General features: G+C 34.7%; 1 protein-coding gene across 3 annotated transcripts in view; it reads left to right on the top strand.

The window, feature by feature from the left end:
- LOC132113052 (connector enhancer of kinase suppressor of ras 3-like) overlaps positions 1-20,805 on the top strand; it is an 84,744-nt gene that overhangs the window by 50,384 nt on the left and 13,555 nt on the right. For 2 of the 3 annotated variants that reach the window (XM_059520852.1, XM_059520854.1), the window contains exons 9-22: positions 251-397; positions 571-692; positions 1,538-1,719; positions 1,856-1,942; positions 3,660-3,913; positions 6,654-6,691; positions 7,699-7,744; positions 17,661-17,714; positions 17,839-17,878; positions 17,973-18,142; positions 18,288-18,361; positions 18,532-18,603; positions 19,404-19,465; positions 19,547-19,665. In XM_059520852.1, the coding sequence (XP_059376835.1) occupies positions 251-397; positions 571-692; positions 1,538-1,719; positions 1,856-1,942; positions 3,660-3,913; positions 6,654-6,691; positions 7,699-7,744; positions 17,661-17,714; positions 17,839-17,878; positions 17,973-18,142; positions 18,288-18,361; positions 18,532-18,603; positions 19,404-19,465; positions 19,547-19,665 (1,467 nt within the window). The remainder of the gene's footprint in view (positions 1-250; positions 398-570; positions 693-1,537; positions 1,720-1,855; positions 1,943-3,659; positions 3,914-6,653; positions 6,692-7,698; positions 7,745-17,660; positions 17,715-17,838; positions 17,879-17,972; positions 18,143-18,287; positions 18,362-18,531; positions 18,604-19,403; positions 19,466-19,546; positions 19,666-20,805) is intronic. The other variant, XM_059520853.1, reaches the window with a different exon arrangement.

The following is a 20,805-nucleotide window of genomic DNA, read 5'->3' as shown; positions in this document are numbered from 1 at the left end:
GCTTTCAGTTACACTTAATCTGTACATATTGGTATTGAATTAAATATATTTAATGCAATTGTTCACCATTCCATCTGATATTTTGGATGAATTTATCCACAATACATTCTAGAATTATCATATATGAAAATTATTTGTGCAGTGTTGCCTTAGATTTAGTTCACTGCGGAAGCATGATCTGAAGAACCCGTGTCTGTATATAGAGAATGCTTTTGGGCAGTATTTAAGGGCTTGTGCTTGTTTGCTCCAGGTGGGTTGGCAGCTGAAGAACCTGGTGGCCAAGCTGAGAGAGGACCCTAAAAGTGTGGTGCTTCTTTTAAAGAAAAGGCCCACAGGAACCTCAGGATTTACCCCAGCACCTCTCAAAAACATGCGCTGGAAACCACCCGTGCCTCAGGTGTGTCAGTTCTAACAGTCATTACTCATCAACTCTTAGATGAAAGTTTTTAGATGAACTCTTAGATGAGTTTTTTTGTTTTTGTTTATTTTTTTCTCAGATTGTGAAATTGTTAATGAGAGATGTTTTGAAAAGGTGAATGAAGTACAAATGGTTTTCCTCGTGTTCTACAGAGCTCCACGTCTCCTAGTAAGATTCAGACAGACAATTCGGCCAAACTCTGCAGTAGGAAGGACAAGCCAGCCATACTGGACCTGTACATCCCTCCACCTCCATCAGTGCCTTACACACCACGGTGAGACTGGAGCCATGCTGTTGAATGTTCTCTTCTGACATGTAGAAGTGAAATACCTTGTAAATATTCCATTCATGGGATGTATTAAAGTACAGTGGTGTTACTATCAGACTGTCAGATGCTACCAACATAGTACTTTTTTGTAGGATTCTCACTTTTCCATTGCAAAAATGAATGATAAAAAAACGTCACAATAATCCACACCACTCCAGTCCATCAGTTAACAGTTTGTGAAGTGAAAAGCTGTGTCTGTTAAAGCAAGAGATCCAACATTAAGAGTTTTTTTTAAGTTCAGATGAGTCCTTGTCACAGAAGGCCTGAAGATGACAGAAGATGATAACAACTTGTTAAACAAGAAACAAACAGGTGTAACAGTGTGTACTCGAAAACTGAAGAGTGAACTAGAGCAGCTTAAATACAGGGTAACTGAGGGAACTAATGACAATTAATACATGGAGGGATATTACAACAAAGGACAACAGGAAACTGATGAAAACAAAGGAAAAGTCCATTATAATGAAACCATGACAGTTCGCTATCCATAATATAGATTTTTTTTTTAGTTTAAAATGAAATATGCACATATCTAGCATCATTTTACACGAAAACAGTCCAAAACAGCTCTAAACAAATATGTTGGTGGATTTTGATGGGAGAGGACAACAGAGGATGGACTTTTTCACTGGAGGAAGCATTAAGGAATATGGACTCGGAATAGACTTTGGCCAGAAGCGATGGCTTAAAGTTAAAAGATTTTCATCTTTGGGTGAACTATTTCTTTAAACGTGTTTCTGTGTTTTTTAATCATTCCTGCTGATTCAATAAGCTTTTGTCCTCTGCCACAGGGAAGTACGGGACAGCTCATATACCAGTCTTAATGTCAGACCTAAAGGCTCGGAGTCCCCAAACTCCTTCCTGGACCTGGAGAGCCGCCGGCGCTTCACCATTGCAGACTATGACAAACTGTCTGTTCAACCACTTGAGGTCAACGTACAGATGCGTCCGAGAGGAAGATCCTCATCACAAGGTCATTTGTCATTTTCAGAAACAAATCTGATTTAAAAGTTTCAGATTCACATTCATCATTGCAGTGTAGCTTAAATCGAACCATTTTTTGTCCTTTTACATTGAGTTTGACTGTTTTACATGAATGGTGCACACAGGTAAACCACGACCTCTGTCAATGCCTTCGGATACATGTTTGAGCGTGGCAGACCTGTATACAAAGCCTTGGACACAGGGACGGAAAGGTACGTAACACATTCACACCAGTCCAGTTTAACCACTTCATAAGCCTCAGAGACACACATGGAGAGAATAGCACAGTATCCTCCAAAAAGTAATGAAGTTTTTGTAAAAAAAAAAACAAAAAAAACATTTTTGTAAAAAAGTTGCACTTACAATCCAGTGATTGTAATACACAAACATAAATGTGTAAAAATTATTTCCAAAAATCCAAAGTCATATTCCAGTCTTTTTTAGCTTGTAAAGATGGTAACTTTCAAGGTCCAGAAACGTAGCAGGGAGATCTGTAAAATAATCCATGTGACTTAAGACGTAATATTACGAAGCTATGAGAATACTTTTTGTACACCAAAGAAAAAAAAATAACGACTTTATTCAACAATTCACCCTAGCGCCATTTTGGAGAGTATCCACGGAACGGAAACAGCGTATGTTGTTCTGTGTCAGCTGCGCCACGCGGATACATTTTCTACGTTGTTTGTGCTTTGATCTGAATGAAAACAATGTGTCCGTTTCTACTCAAACCAGTTTCAGAACGGAAATAATCCAGAAGAAACAGAAATGTTAAAATATTGATTCTGCTCGGAATGAACCAGAATTAAAATGTTTTATTTTTTTAAGCCCTGCCTTAAAAGCCCTGTAAGCTCTGACATTAAAGACTTTTCTATTGTTACAAAAAAACCTATTTCAAATAAATGCTTTTCTTTTGAATTTTCAGTTAATCAATTTCATATTAGAATGATTTCTGAAAAACACTGAAAATTCAGTAATTCAGCTTTAAATAACCATACAGTATATTACATTTGACAATACAGTACAGACCAAAAGTTTGGAAACATTACTATTTTTAATATTTTTGAAAGAAATTTCTTCTGCTCATCAAGCCTGCATTTATTTGATTAAAAATACAGAAAAAACAGTAATATTGTGAAATATTATTACAACTTAAAATAATAGTTTTCTATTTGAATATACTTTAAAAAAAATTATTTATTCCTGTGATGCAAAGCTGAATTTTCAGCATCATTACTCCAGCCTTCAGTGTCACATGTAACATCCAGTCTATCACATGATCATTTAGAAATCATTCTAATATTCTGATTTATTATGAGTGTTGGAAACAGTTCTGCTGTCTAATATATTTGATCAATAAAAGGTTAAAAAGAACTGCATTTATTCAAAAAAAAAAAAAAATTCTAATAATATATATTCTAATAATATATTTTCTTTACTATCACTTTTTATCAATTTAGCATCCTTGCTGAATAAAAGTATTGATTTTATTTAAAAAGAAGAAAGAAAAAAAAATACTGACCCCAAATTACTGACCAGTAGTGTATATTGTTATTACAAAATATGTATATTTTAAAAACATAGCTTTTTTTTTTTTTTCTTCATCAAAGTAACCTAAAAAAGTATCACATGTTCTGAAAAAATATTAAGCAGCAGAACTGTTTCCAACTTTGATAATGAATCCTCATATTAGAATAATTTCTAAAGGATCATTGAATTTCAGTGACCTTCAAATATGTAAAAACTATTACAGGCCTCCAAATTTTGAAATGGTAGTGTATATATAACTCCACTCACAGGAATTACTTTGGTAATGCTTAACCATAATTTCAACAGCCCATTTTTACTTACCATATGATTGCTGGGAAATTTGTTCTAGGGATTTGAAAACATCTGTAATTACATGCATCTTTTAATCTTGTGGTCTAGGTGAAGATCTTCTGTACAGATACCTAAGCAACGAACGCATACCAACTATCGCTGAGGAGGCCCCGGGCCCCGGCTCGTCTAACAAGTTCACAGCCGAAACACCTGCTTATGGGATCGACTACTCGAGGAACAGCCGACTCCTTGTCAATGCGGATCTACACAACAGTGCCACCATTCCTTATCAAGAGGACTTTATCAAAAAGACCCCCATGACATCCACCCCGAAACGGCCCCCCGCGGAGCCCTCGCTACTGGTCAGTTGGATCACACGGCTTAAGCTACTGACTCACTAATGTCAGCTTGCCTTCACCCTTTGTCCAGCTGTGTGCGGCGACTCTTTTCTCATGTACTTTTCATGCTTCCACTTTCCTTTTCTTGGGGTATTTCTTTGCACCTCTACATTACCACTTTACTAGATTGTCTAGAATGTGTCTAAAATGACTAGAATTTAACCCCAGAAATGTATGTTTGGAAACACATGTGGGCAAAAATGAGATACATTATCTCTGCTTAACTCCGTTGTCTTTTCAGAAATAATGACTAGTACACCACAGTATTAATTTGCATATTAAGCCACTTGAAAATGTATATCTACCTCAGCTATTTCCACAGTGTAATGCTTGAATTTCAAAGCATTCATGGAACAGTAGTGCATAGTTAAAAAAAAAAAATCTGGTATAATTATTTTTTTTTTTTAGAAATCCAGTCATTTTTCTCATTCCTTACTAAACCCCATGTCTTTCCAAACAGTTTAGTCAACTAATTTCTAATTAGAGAAACAAATGCATCCTGTTGTTTCTCTTGTCTTTTGCTCTGGATGTAAAACCTTCAATAGATGTGATTGCAGGGTTCAGCAAACTTTTTTTCAAGGTTTATACCAGTTTCATCATGGTGACATTTGTGTGTTAAGAGTATGGCTTTTGAGTAAGTTAGTTTTTTTTTACACCAAAGGAAAAATCTGTTTTTGATCTTTTACTTTTGTGGTACTGTGCATTAAATTTGTGGTTCATTACACGGGTATATCGATAGGAATATTTTTCCAAATGCTTTCTGCATTTTTTCCCCCTTATTTTATTATTTTTTTTTTTCTTATCAAAGGTATAGTTTACTCAAACAGGAATTCTGAGATCATTTACACACCCTGTGTTGTTCCAGATCTGTGGTGTTTATGCTTTGCAGGTTGTCCAAACTTACATTTTCTGTACCATAAATTTCATTTTAGAGTTATTAAAAAGAACAGCTCAGATGCTGTTCAAAACATCGTTCCACAAAATAAGGAAAATAATAAGGTAAAGGTAAATACATAATTGCAGTTTTCTTAGCTTGTCACTGTAAAATCTATGCTTTTTAGCCATTGCTGATCTCAAATAATTTTTGACTGAGGAATCATGCTAACAGTTTCATACAGTAGGCTCTGGACCAGTGATGTTTCCCACTGCCAGATAAATGGAAACAAATATTACCAATAAGATTGAGCACTGTATAAATCAGTAATTTTCAACAGTTAAGCTCTGACATCAGCTGGAATGTTGTTTTCACTGAATGCTGGGTTTTAATATCAGTATTTTGCATTTCATATGAACTATTGGTCTAAGCATTAACTCTTTTGTACCACATTAGTTGCTTCTTTCCATTAAAGCTGCTGTTCCACATGTTTTTGTATTGTCTTCACTGAATCGTCTGGTTGTCTTCATTAAAAAAGATGCAGATGCAAGTTAATAAATGGTAATATTTTGCCACTGACTACAGATTTAAAAACTCTGTAGAAAAGAGGACCAACAGAAAGTTGCTGATTTGTTTGCAGTGACACACATGGAAAAATTGTAGCTTAGATGTTTATGAAATCATGTTTATGACATAACACGCAGCAGACGTTTGTCCAAGATGTACTCATCTTAAACATACAGTAAGGATCATGTAGCATGGTACAACTTATGGTACATTTTATGATAAATAAAGAAGTAAAACAACTTCAGAACGAAATTAACAATTGCCAGTAATGTTCCTTCTTAAGGGAGATTTACAGCGTTGTATTTTTAAACCTAGTGTCAATTGTGAGATTCAAACACTATGAATGACTTCACTAAGCTAGGGAGTAGTTTTCTATTATTCTCTTTTCCTTTCTTTTAACGTAAAGGTTTTAAAATCTTTCTTACTGTTTCTGTGTTCTGCCTAAATCTATCATTCCAGCTTAACCTAATCATTTCACTTACATTCATACTGAGCTCTTCAATCTTCCCATATTAGTTGCTTTGCCCTCACAAAATCTGAAATCTGCTTGTTGCTCAGTGAAATGTACTTTATTGAAGAAATGCATTGATCCCTGCTGAGTAAAGTAACAAATAAGCAATAGGCACTGGCTTTGTGTGGAATGTAAATTTACTCATATTATGTTATATTTAGTGCTGTCATTAACCGCATCCAAAATAAACATATTTCTTTACATGATGTGTGTGTACTGTGTATATTTATTATGTGTTTATACATGTACATGTATTTACATGTCTATATTTATATAATTTATATTATATGTAAATATATTTAATATAAACTTTTTTTAAAATGTATACATGCATGTGTGTGTATTTATATATACATAATAAATGTACACAGTACACACACATATATATTATGTGAACAAAACTTTTATTTTGGATGCGATCAATTGTGATTAATTGTTTGACAGCACTAATTATATTATGCATGAATATTATTGTGTTTTTTGACTGATGCATGGGAATATAACACTTTTAGCTTAAACACTGTTGTCTGACCATATCTTTTGTCTTAACTCTTTTTTTTATCTGATGTATACAATCATCCGTAAACTGTAGCTTTTGACATAGAATCACCATCAGGGTGCCCATCCACTTCTACATGAACTCATTGTTCAAGAAAAAACTGAATGAAATATGAAACGTTGAAGTGGAGCACAGAGCACAGTGGTCTTGCCCATGCTGAAGCATGTATTAACTGTTCTCTGTCCTGCCACAGGATCCTGACTGGACCATCAACAATGCATTCATCAACAGGTGGGTGCAGAACTTAACCGCGTCCATAGAGCAGTGCACATTCACTCTCAGCCAACACAAAAGCACAGATAGTTTATGCTCAGTTATCAGAAATTTATTTTCCCTGTTAGGATGCGAGATGCTCTGTGGACTTGCTGCTCCTTTGTGTATATTAGTAGCAAGAAATAGTGTGAATCGGTACTGGGATAGGACTGATATAAACACTGTTGGTCGCATGTCGTGGGACAATATAGAGATGACTAAATCTGCAGCCTTTACTCTTATAATTGTTTTCCCTCAGTGTACAACAGTAATTATTTACATATAAATATAGTTAAATAACAAAATAATTAGATACAAATATAAATTCAAATTTAAAGTTAATAGAAAACGTTTTAGGCACTTGTTTGTGGAGGCAATGCAAAGGAACAGAATGCAAGGAGCAGACTATCCTAAAAAATTAACAAAAACATCAATCAGATGCATTTTTTTATGTTTTCACTAATTGGAAATAACTTGACTCTAAGTCTGCCACAAAAATATTAACTTGACTGTAAAATAACTCATGTGGCAATATTGGTCAGGGGCTCAGTGCCTGTCCAGTGCAAGTGTTGGAAACTAAATTGGTGCCACTAAAATTATCATTTTATCATCAATCATCAGTCTTTCTAATGATGCACCCATTTAGTACTGTTGGCTTTCATTGGTTTGCATTATATTTAACCTATGTAAAAGCTGTAAACATTTTGAAAAGGCTTGCAAAATGCATCAATCTCTAAATACAATAACAGTGGAGACAATCAAATTTCTAGAATTATAAGATTGACATTTGATGTATTTTAAGCCCTTGGAGTTCATCTGTGCAAATGAATTTCATACACCAAGTGATTTTCCACTTTATGTAACACCCTGTTTCAATACTATTATTTTCTGTAATATTATATTATTACAGTATTATTGCTTTAGCTTCAGGCATAGCTTATTGTGCTGGTCCTGTTCCTATATTAAATCTGTTGTCATCTCTTCAGCAGGTACAGCAACGGTGCCATGCGGTCCTGGTCCTTCTCTCAAGCGGTAAGAACCCCTTCTATACAGTAGTTTAGTTTAGTTTAGTTTAGTTTGCAGACAGGGAGCTTTAGCTCTATTCAGATAAGTGAATTACTTTGACTTCATCCAATGATACAATACTACAATATCAAAAAATATTTGTATTTAAAACATGTCCAAACTCACTCAAGCTATACCAACTGCAGTCACTGTCCTCCAAATATCCATGCACAATGCACGTTTATCAAAACTGTCCTCCTCTAATGTGTACACACACACAGACAAAAATAATCTAGAAACTATTTATGGAATATTTGCTCAAAAACAGCTTGTAAAACTAATGTAAACTAAACATTCTGAAGTGGAAAAACTAAAGTAGTTTTTCTTGTAAAACATATCTAATATATATATAAATTTATGTTTATGTACAGCTTTTTAAAAATTCAAGCAGCCAGTATTATTTTATTTCTCTTCTTCAGTCCATTTAGTTTTTATAGAAGATGATCATGTCAGATATACTTTAATTTCTAGATGCTGTTCAGCAGTAGCATAACAAGCATATACCAAGTTATATATTTCATGAACTAATCTCATAAATTGCAGTGTACATGGAAAGCTTTTGCTTCATCTCTAGCTCTCTTCTTTCATCACAGGAATCATAATTCAGCAGATTTATTTAATTTTCATTAGGAACCTGTTTATATTTCTTATGTAGGGCCTAAGTCTATTTCAAATGCATTTTAAGTGTGAATATGAATGTCATATTTCTACAAAGTTCTTAAATAGAGGAATATAGTATTTAAAAGAAACAGGGATCTTTTTACAGAGTGACTTGTGTTCATGCCCTTGAGCACTTGTAGAAGCAGATTTTGTATTGTCTTGCTCTGAAAACACAGCACACAGACAGAGCAGAAGAATGGATCCTCTGTTCCTGGCAGGAACATGGCTTGCTCTCTGGGGAATATTTAGTTAAGCGGTGTGACAATCACCTGTGCAGATCACTGTGGGAACATTTCCCCTGATTTAATCTCGTGAAGACACAGATTATATAAAATACGAAGATACTAAAAACATGGTTATCAAAGAAATACATTTCACCAACATTTTTAAAGGCGTTGACACACACAAACACACACATACACAAAGGTGTCTGGCTTTACCATGCAGTATATTACAGACAATATATAAATATTATATTAAAAACACAATTTAAATTTAAAAATCAAACTTAATGAAAAGCCTTGGCGACCTCTGGTGGTGAGTTCTAGTTATTGACTATTATTAGGGGACAAGCACCGAAGGTGCGTAGGCACCTATTGTATCCGTTAGGATTCGTATTGTTATTCTGCTTCTTCTTCCGCCGCAAGTCTATGGCAGCCCACAGAACCGCTTGCGGGAAAGTTGTGCAATTTGGCACACTGATAGAGGACAATATCCAACTCTCTAGCGCCACCACTTGTCCAAAGATTAAAAGTTTATATGCTAATAACTTTTGAACCGCAAGCCACAAGAGTACAATTCTTTTCCCTCTAAATCCTTGGCTTATGCCAAGTCGAATGAACACCAAAATTCAAAAATCGCAAGGTTTAGTTTTTTTTGCTATATTTTATTGTTCGTAAAACCTACTTTTTCAAACTCGTCCTAGACGGTTCGTCCTAGACAGGCAAAAAAAATTATCTACCGTGGTTAAATGAAAACATAAGGTCACTCATGAAACAAAGGGACCAAGCTCTTAAGATGGTTCTCAGGAACAAAGTGGATCATGAGAAGCGTCTATTTACCACACTGAGAAATAAGGTTGTAAAAGAGCTCAAAAAGGCTAAAGCAACATTTTTTTATTAATGCTATAAGTGAAACAAAAGGGAAAAGTAAAGAAATCTGGTGGAATTTGAATAAATTAACCGGGAAATATAAAACCATTAATAAAAAAATCAAATTAAATATAGATGGAAATGTGATCGATGATCCAAGTAGAGTGGCCATAGCATTTAATAATTATTTCATTGATTCTATAAAAACTTTGACTCACAATTCCCCGGGATTGAACTATTCTATCGCTCCTCTGAATACTAATGATCCCATTTTAACTTTTAGAGAAGTGACTAATTCCAAAGTGTGTATGATTATTTCCTCCTTAAATTGTTCAAGGGCAAAAGATGTTTACGGAATGGACACAATATTTATTAAAACTCATAAGGAGGCACTCATTCCTCCTATTACAAAAATTATTAATCTTTATTTATTATTTAATGTATCATTAAATATTATTAATCTATCATTGATGGAGTTTTTCCAAGTGCTTGGAAAACTACTTGAATTACAACAGTTTATAAATCAGGTGATCATATGACTATTAGTAATTATAGACCCATCAGTATTCTTCCATCAGTATCAAAAATTGCAGAAAAATTGATCTCTGAACAGATAACATTTCATTTAAATGCTACATCTTTTACATTACATCCAATGCAATTTGGCTTTAGGAAACATCATTCCACTGAAACAGCTAATTTTTTTCTTTTGGAAAATATAAAGTCTAAACTTGACCAAGGAGGTGTAGTTTGGGCGGTCTTCCTTGATTTGAAAAAAGCTTTTGAAACAGTAGATCGTGAGATTTTAATAACAAAGTTATCAAAGTTTAATTTTTCATCCAGTGTCATCAAATGGATACAATCATACCTTTTAGATAGAATACAATGTGTTCGCATAGGCCATAAAACTTCCCAATGAACTGATAATGACTTGGGGGTACCGCAAGGTTCAACTTTGGGTCCTCTGTTGTTCTGCCAGTATATTAATGATCCACCTGAAGTTAGTCCTTCTGCAGTAACTTGTCAGATGTACGCTGATGATACGGTTATATATGTACATGCAAAAACAAGAGGCAAGCTGCCAAGGAACTATCAGCTACTATGGTTAATATTTCTAATTGGCTAACAAACTCTTGTTTACATCTTAATACCAGTAAATCTGTATGCATGTTCTTTTCAAAATCGGCAAATAAAGATCCCGATCCAGAAGTTACTGTAGCAGGAAGAACACTGTCAGTTGTACAGGAGTTTAAATATTTAGGTATAATACCAGACACACAACTGACATTTAAATCACAAGTTAAAAAAGTTGTAAACAGAATTAAATTTAACTTGATAAATTTTAGGCATATTAGAAGTAATTTGACTACAGAGGCCTCAAAGTTGTACATCGATGCCATGATATTGTCACATATGAACTACTGTATGACTAGCTGGACGCAGACAGAAAGGACTGCATCACAGTCAGTAGAAACAGTTTATAAACGGGCTTTGAAAACAATGGATAATAAGTCAAATTCTTTTCATCATTGTAATATTTTAAAGAAACATGGTTTTTTAAACTGGGAAAATATGGTCAAATTTGCTGATATCTTGCTTGTGTATAAAATGTTCCATGGTTTAGCCCCCCCTCCACTCAATGAATTTGTTAAACAAAATCTTAACGCATCCACCAGAGCGACTTCTAGAGGTGATTGTAAAATATCATATAGGAAAAGTTACTTTGGACAGTCAGCCTTTTCCTACCATGCAGCACATACCTGGAACACAATACCTACAGAAGTAAGAAAGAAACATGACCTCTCTCACCACCTTTTCAAAGACTATAAAACAGTGGTTGCTGGACAATCAAATATGTTGTCATAATCTGTAGTAGTGTAGTTATTTACTCACAGGTTGATATATTCTATGTGACATTATTTGTGCTTGTTTGATGTTGACTGTGTCTATGTGATCTGTTTATGTTTTTAATGTGTATGTATGCAATGTTTTTTACAGTTTTATAATAACAACCTGCCAGGGACTCCAGATGAAAATAAGTCTGTATGGCTATATCTGGCTCATTTACATTTGGACATTGTCCTTATGTTCATTAATGTGCATTAATGTTAGTCTGATTTTCACGAAAATTGGCTCAGATCATCTTCAGAGCATGCTGGCAAAAAGTTATGGAATTCAAGTTGATTCGTCCAACTGTTCTCGAATAACACTTAATCAAATTTGACGAAAAGTACGCAAAAATGCACGTGAGGCTATATCTCAGCAACGGTTTGGCATATTGAGACCAAACTTGGTGTGTGTTATAGTAAGCATGACCTGAGACTGATGACCTGTTTTGACACAGCGCCACCTAGTTGTCAGGAGATATGAAAAATACATATTTTGGCTTATAACATCTGAATGGTTTGGTCAAAAATCACACAACTGGTCTCTTTAGATTCAGTAAGTCATGTCGAGTCGAATGATATCCAACTTTGCCGTGTCGGCCATTTTAGGCGTCGGCCATTTTGAATTATGTTTTAAAATGCTGTATTTTTTGAACGCAGCATCGTATCATTATGAAAATAATTATAAAAATATTAGCCTCCATGCCCTGAAAGTACTCAAAAAGTTTGGTGGCAGGGCCACCTTGTGGTCAAGAGTTATAATGAAATATCACAAAAATGCTAATAACTTTTGAATAAATTGGACTATTGAAATTAAAATGGTCTTCCTATATTCTGTGAGTCATGCCGAGAGCATTGATACCAATTATGTGAAAATTGGCCATACTTCCTGTCCGCCATTTTGCTTAATGCTGAAAACCTACTTTTTCGAACTCCTCCTAGACCGTTTGTCTGATTTTCACCAAATTTGACATGAATTATCTTCATACCATGCTGGCAAAAAGTTATGGATTTCGTGTCAATATACGAAACAGTTCTCATTTAGCGCATCAACGAATTTGCTGGAAGGGTGCCAACATGCATTTGAGGCTGTATCTCTGCAACGCTTTGACATATTTGCACCAAACTTTGTATGTGTCTTCACCACCTCACACTGACCATGCCACATAAATTTGCTAACAGCGCCACCTATTCGTCAAGAGTAATAAACCATTCATTAACCATGAATAATAACACTTTAAAAAATGCTAATAACTTTTTATTGCATTAGCCTATTGAAATGAAACTGGTCTCAAAATATTCCCTGCCTTATGCTGACAACATGGATACCAAATATGCCAGATTAAGCTGAACTTCCGGTCCGCCATTTTGATTTATGTTGTAAACCTACTTTTTCGAACTTCTCATCAACCGTTAGTCCGATTTCCACCAAATTCGAATCAGATGATCTTCAGACTGTCCTGAAACAAATTTGTAGATTTTGTGATGATAGACAAAACGGTTTTTGCATACCACCACGACGAATTATAGGCATTATGCCAAAATGACACTTCAGGCTGTATCTCTGCAATGCTTTAGCATATTGATACTAAACTTTTTGTGTGTTATTGTCATCTCACACAGAACACACCAAAATGATTTGATTACAGCGACACCTGTTGGTCAAAGGTGATAGGCCATTTAATCTTATTACTAGTGGTTGTATTTATGATTTTTCAGCCATTTCAATTACAATCATTCTAATATTGCTGTAATTGCTCACTGTTGCATTTGGTACGGTCTTCCATGCCATGCTTAGCTACTAAAATTGCCGCTGGAGTGCTTGGCCCCGTAATTGCTGCTTGCAGCTATGTTTATTATTCTTCCTTTTTCTTCCGCCGCAAGTCTATGGCAGCCCAAAGAACCACTGGCGGGAAAGTTGTGAGAATTGGCACACTGAGGACAGTCCAAACATTAACTATAACAAATTTGAAGTCTCTAACTCCAACTCTCTAGCGCCACCACATGTCCAAAATGTCAATAATTTTATGCTAATAACTTTATGCTAATAACTTCTGAACCGTAAGTCAGAAAATTTAAACAATTTTTTCTTATGAATCATTGGCTCATGCCAAGTCGAATGAAATCCAAAATTCAAAAATCGCAAGGTTAAGTTTTTTAGCTATTTTCAATTTTTCGCAGAACCTACTTTTTTGAACTCGTCTTAGACGGTTAGTCCGATTTTTTAATAACAACCTGCCAGGGACTCCAGATGAAAATAAGTCTGTATGGCTATATCTGGCTCATTTACATTTGGACATTGTCCTTATGTTCATTAATGTGCATTAATGTTAGTCTGATTTTCACGAAAATTGGCTCAGATCATCTTCAGAGCATGCTGGCAAAAAGTTATGGAATTCAAGTTGATTCGTCCAACTGTTCTCGAATAACACTTAATCAAATTTGACGAAAAGCACGCAACAGTGCACGTGAGGTTGTATATCGGCAACGGTTTGCCGTATTGAGACCAAACTTGGTGTGTGTTATAATAACCATGACCTGAGACTACCTGCTGTGTTTCGACGCAGTGCCACCTAGTGGTCAGGAGATATGAAAAATTCATATTTTGGTATATAACTTCTGAACGGTTTGGCCAAAAATCACACAACTGGTGTCTTTCAATTCAGTGAGTCATGTTGAGTCAAAGGATATCCAATTTTCCCATGTCAGCCATTTCGAAACAGTTCTCATTTAGCGCATCAATGAATTTGCTGGAAGGATGCCAAAATGCATTTGAGGCTGTATCTCTGCAAAGCTTTGACATATTTGCACCACACTTTGTATGTGTCATCACCACCTCAATCTGACCATGCCACATAAATTTGGTAACAGCACCACCTATTCGTCAAGAGTAATAAACCATTCATTAACCATGAATAATTACACTTTTACAAATGATAATAACTTTTTAATGTATCAGCCTATTGGAATGAAACTGGTCTCAAAATATTCCCTGGCTTATGCCGACAACATAGATACCAAATATGCCAGATTAAACTGAACTTCCGGTCCGCCATTTTGATTTATGTGCTGTGCTGACACAAAGTTATGGATTTTGTGTCGATAGAAAAAAACGTTTTCGCATAACACAGCGAGAATTTGAGATATCATGCCAAAATGACACTTCAGCCTGTGTCTCTGCTATGCTTTGGCATATTGACACCAAACTTTGTGTGCCATTGTCATCTCTCACAGAACACGCTAAAATGGTTTGATTACAGCGCCACCTATTGGTCAAAAGTAATAAGCCATTTAATCTTATTACTAGTGGTTGTATTTATGATTTTTCAGCCATTTCAATTACATTCATCTGAAAATTGCTTTAATTGCTTATTGTTGCACTTCGTGTGATGCTCCATGCCATGCTTAGCTCCTAAACTTTCCGCTGGAGTGCTTGGCCCCGTAATTGCTGCTTGCAGCTATAATTATTATTATTATTGTTATTATTGGAAATGCTCAATAACTTTTTTGTGGCCAAGACTTAAACACATGTGTCGATAAAGTATATGTATACATGTATATAAATGTCTTTTATAATTTCTTTTTTCATAACATTCTGACCTAACAAGGATTTGTAGTCATGTGCATTTCCAACATATTTAAGTTGTTTAAATAATTAGTTTTATATTTAGAACATTATTATTTATTATCATACCTTGCTATTATTTGAATTTTTTTAAGGGTTTTGTTTTAAGGAGTTTTATCGGTAACACTTTATTTTAAGTTGTTCTTGTTACACGTTACATATACTTACTATTATAATAATAATTAATTATGCATAATTACATGAAAATAACCCTAACCCTAACCCTTACCATATATTAAGCACATGTAGTTCATTAATATTATTCAGTACTTAAATGTGTAATAACACTGTTACCTAACACTCCTTTAACCCTTTTTTATGTACTATCCTCACTAGTCCTCTTTTCCCCACCATAGAAGTTCACCCATTATGGCTTTCACTTCTGATAAACCAGGGAATATAAAAAGGGTCAATTTAATGACTAAATAAATGTTCAGTGTTTTTGCAAACTTGTTCAAATTTGAATGATTTAAGACAAAACAGATGTCGAATATTCTATTTGAAATTGTAAAATGGTAATGGCTTTGCACTGAGAGAGTAAATGTGGACCTTTTCTTATTTTTGTGTTTTGAGCAGGAGAATGAAGAAGGAGACTTGTTAATGTTTAATGTTTTGGGGTAACCATTGCGATAAGGAGTGAAAGTGACACTTTTTTTTCAGCACAGTGACTAATGTTAGTCTTCTCACACTTTGTGCCCTATTCTCTTTACTACCTTTTTATTTTAATTTGCAGACATTTTGGTTCATTCATAAATATTGCAAACAGTGGTAACAGAGACACACAGCTGTCAGCGCAAGAGTTCACATCTATTACATGATAAAACCATTCATCATTAACAGCTGAATGTGCACAGAAATACATATTCAGCTTTCATGTGATCATGTTTACGGTTCTGTCTGTGTAGAATAAGAAGTGGAGGATGTTTTGAAATGTTTATTGCGTAAGCAGAAGTCCTTTTTTTTCTCTAAAATGATTTGTCTGTGTGCTTGACCACTTAATTGTAAGTGTGATAGGAGGACAGTTACGTGCCATTTCAGAGTATAAAACAGATGGTCAGACACTCCACCTGGTCAAGTCTGGTGAACAGGTAAAACAGACGATGTATTCATGTATTATTATATACAGGTACTGGAATGGAACAGTGATATCAACTCGAGGCTGAAGATCTGTGTCTTCTAAGTAATCATCTAAACAAATCGAATTCTAAATGTTTTTATTTTTCTATAAATAGAAAGCAGATTTTGACAGCTAAGTCATATTTTTTGTGTCACTTATAAAACAGTGCAGTATAGATTGTAGCTTGTCTTATTGTTTATGATGGCTGATCAGTTGAAAAGGTATATATTATAAAGGCGTATCGCAACGCTTTTTAAATATGAGGCGTAGTCTATACTTTGCATTCTAGAAAGTATTATTTTCAAAGTTTCTGCTATTCTGTTATACGTTAAAGAGGAACATGAGCAGTTTGAGGAAATTGAGCAATAGGTTTAGTTTAGCTTGTGTCTTTTCTTTGTTAGATCAGTGAACTCTTCTACTCTTTTTCTTGGTTCCCTTTGTTTTGAATAATTTTTTAACCATTTATCAGGAGCATACCCAGACATTTTACTTATAGGCACATGGAGACCATACACACTACTGACTTGTATGCTTTGATGAAATTCATGCAAGTTAGATCAGCCTGAAATGACATTTTTTTTAAATCCAGCCTTCAGAGGATCGGTGGTTTTGGTTTACATCAATCATTGTCACATAATTTTATTCTCAACAAATTACACCATGTAAAGATTTTCAGCTTGAATATTTCACCCATCGAGATCCAATGTATGATTTAAGTGTTCCCTTAAAGGTATAGTTCACCCAAAAATGAAACTTTTGTCATTAATTACTCACCCTCAAGTTGTTTCAAACCCGTAAGACCTTCATTCATCTTCGGAACACAAGTTAAGATATTTTTGATTAAATCCAAGAACTTTCTGACCCTCTGAGTTCTGAAGATGAACAAAGGTCTTATGAGTTTGGAACAACATGAGGGTGAGTAATTAAGGATGGATTTTTTTATATATTTGGGTGAACACTTTAATTTTTTGAGCAGTGTGATTTCTGAATGTACCTAAATTTTAGCAGTGGCCCAGTTGCACTTCATTTTACAGAATGCTGACTTACTTTACAGGGTACTTACCCACTAACTAGTACTGAGTAATATAAGGTAACTACAAGGACTTAGCTTAAAGTCAGCATGTAACAAAAGTTGTTTTTGCCTTTCTCCTCCCTGTTGTGACATATGTCTGAGAGAAACAGCATCTCGAATTAGAAAATGATTTGGGGAAGGACTTGATTTTGTCCATCCGGAAATTAACTGGAAAATTGTAACATTGTCGTTTACTATTGCTTCAATCTCATGTGAATGACAACTTGCTGGAGATAAGAGGTCCTTGCAAAGTTCATTTTGGTTTAAAAGTGACCTTGAGGTTAGGATTAGGGATTAGTTTCAAGGTTAATTACAATAACTGGTAATAAATCCATAGTATGCACATGCAAAACAGCACTGTAAAATAAAAGGACCTTACTGAAACTGACCCTAATAATCACTTTGATTGTGTCTGTTTTGGTCTCTTACCAGGCCTCCTTTCCCATTTCGCTTGCTCCGTGTATGGCTTCTGATGAGTACAATCCGGTAATTTTTGTGAATATATTATACAGGAAATATTTTTGTCTGCATTGTGAAAGTTTTTAAATCATAATAGTGAGACATGGTGTTGTCATGATAATCCCAGCATATTTCATGTATTTGTCTTCAGGTGTCCCTCAGACTAAAGTCAAATAAGAAGAATTGTGGAGGTTAGTATCACATTGCACAAACAACTTGAGATGTAGTCGAATGAGAAGTATTTTTCCTGTGTCATCATTTCTGCTCAAATATCTGTTCTAACAGGAAGTCCAAGAATGAGCAGAAGGAGAGTTTCAGTGAAAAATCTGAAGCCAGTGGACCATCAGGGCTGGCTTTATAGGAAGAAAGAGGGGAAGGGATTTCTGGGTATTAAGTGGAAAAGGTATTGGTTCGTGCTAAAGAAAACCTCTCTGTACTGGTACCCAAATCAAGTGGTGAGTCATCTGAATGCTGAATTACATCTTCCTTATTTCACGCTACTGTATTATCTAGTATTGAAGATATTATATATATATATATATACACACACACACATGGTATGTACAACCACTTTGGTCATGTGTTTTTGTGTTTCCCCAGGCTGAAAAAGCAGAAGGCTTTATAAATTTGACAGATTTTGTTATTGACAGGGCTACGGAATGTAAGAAAAAATAGTAAGTGTAATTTAAATTCCTGTTAATTCTGTTTTTACAAAGTACTTTTACAAAGTTATTGTTGTTTTTTTTTAATGTAAGGGTCTTTAAGTGGAATATAGTACTCATTATGATAATTACAAATATTTTTCAACTGAACAACCGTTCACGTGTTTTTTTGTTTCTCACAGTGCGATCAAAGCTTGCCATCCCAAAGTCATGATGTTTTACTTTGCAGCAGACAGCAATGAGGACATGAACTTGTAAGTCCACTGACATCTCATTCTGACAAAACAAAAACATATATTCTGCTTAATAACATTCAAAATTGTATTTACAGTAGTCAAAGTAGTGGTTTGTATAAACTGTTGAAATAGATTAACACATTCAGTTCCTTTAAAAAAAAAACCTAAATCAAATGTGTAATTATTGGATTTGGCCATTTGTGTGGATGTTTCACAATTATGTGATAATTTCAGTCAGTTCTACCCACTATCTTGTTCTATTGGTCATTACCCAAAGTTCATGACCATATGTGAGGGTCATAACATAAATCACCTGGTAATTTGAGAAAAGGGCTCAGTTCCCGCTCATTCTGATTTCCTTCTCATTCTTGTGTGCACAAATAACAAATATTAAAAAAAAATTGTGAGTGTGTGTTTATTTGGTTGATATTTAATACTTGATTTTTGATTATAATGAAAGGTGCTGTGAGTGGTTACCATGTCCATGTCAATAGTTATGACAGCAATGAATGAATTATGGGAAATCAAATTGGTTTCAAGACTCAAAATAGCAGCATGTATGATTGCTTCTGACTGAGTGTTGTATACTCTGACTTTTTTATTGTCTGGGTTTACTGACACTGAGTTGTCTGACCTATCTTTGGGGTTTATTTAGAGAAGTCATGTGACTAAAGATAGTAGATGGAAACTTAAAATGAATGAAATACATTTAATTTATAAAGAATTGTGCTAGACAGTAACCGAATGTATAAACACATTTATTTTGACAGTCCTATTTGTAATGGATGGTAACATGTTCTGATGTTTTGTGATTTCAGATGGTTGAATAAACTTGGTTTGGCATCTATTCATTATGAACCCACAGATGTTCATACAGCTGGTAAGTTGTGCAAATTAGTGTACTAGTGTACTAGGTTCAATATTCATCTTTTTACATGTATTTTTTGCATCTTTTGCACAGAATGCTACAGTGAGGCCAGTGATCAGGAGGAGTCCACTGACACACCACCACCGCCGTACTCTGAGCACAACACCCAGGCTATGACAAGTCTCAATGGTCCATCAGCCACTGCACACCAGGCAAGTTCACAAAAGCACAGTGTATATGTGACCCTGGACCACAAAACCAGTCTTAAGTCGCTGGGGTATATTTTAAAAAACATTGTATGGGTCAGAATTATCGATTTTTCTTTTATGCCAAAAATCATTAGGCTATTAAGTAAAGATCATGTTCCATGAAGATATTTTGTAAATTTCCTACTGTTAATATATCAAAACTTAATTTTTGATTAGTAATATGGATTGCTAAGAATTCATTTGGACAAATTCAAAGGTGATTTTCTCAGTATTTTGATTTTTTTTTGCAAACTCATGCCAAAGGTCTGTCCATACATTATTTGCAAACCTCAGTTTTCTGTTTTTACATTGGCTGCATTCACACTGCAGCAGAAGATGGGCCTGTTTACACCTGGTCACTTCATGTGTTTTCTCTGATCGTATAGTTATCTGATATCAAATGGATATAAAATCAATTTTAAAATCCCATGCTATAAGCAAATTTAAGGGAGTTCACATCAAAGAAAGCAACAGATATGAGCTGCATTTTATTCATCATGAGATAATTTCAAGTTCAAAGAGTGCAAAAAGAGAGAGCACGGCTTCAGGACTGGAAAGATAAATTTAGATGTAGAAATGTATTGTGTTTTGAGCATCTTCGACTTACTTTCAGTTTCACTTGGTTTGTACATCGACTTGCTGAGCAGATCATCTACTCATCCACGGCGATGCATGTTGCATTTAGTGCATTTACTATAACATGTCATATAGTCTACAACACACTCTCATGTGTTTATTATGTGCTTAAAAAAGCGCTATATAAATGTAAGGAATTATTATTATTGTTATTAATATTTTGGGAGGATTTTACATATTTAACAAATTTACATTTTTGGTTTGGTTTTAACAACCAGATGCATTTACACTTTGTAAAGTTTCATCTGGAATGCATCCCAGACCATCTTGAGGAGTGGTTAGAGCAATTGGATTTAAATCCATCTCAAATGCAATTCAAAGGGCATTTACACCGGTTCTTTTCACGATCAGAGAAAATGCATGAATATGATTGTTCACATACAGATTGATTATGAAAGTGAGAGACGATCACTGAACTGACTCTGGGCTTATAACATCATTTTGAGAAAGTGTTTAGTAATTAATGGT

This window comes from Carassius carassius, chromosome 32 (assembly GCF_963082965.1).
Source record: "Carassius carassius chromosome 32, fCarCar2.1, whole genome shotgun sequence".
NCBI classification, from domain to species: Eukaryota; Metazoa; Chordata; class Actinopteri; order Cypriniformes; family Cyprinidae; genus Carassius; species Carassius carassius.
This window is presented reverse-complemented; position numbering and strand designations above follow the sequence as displayed.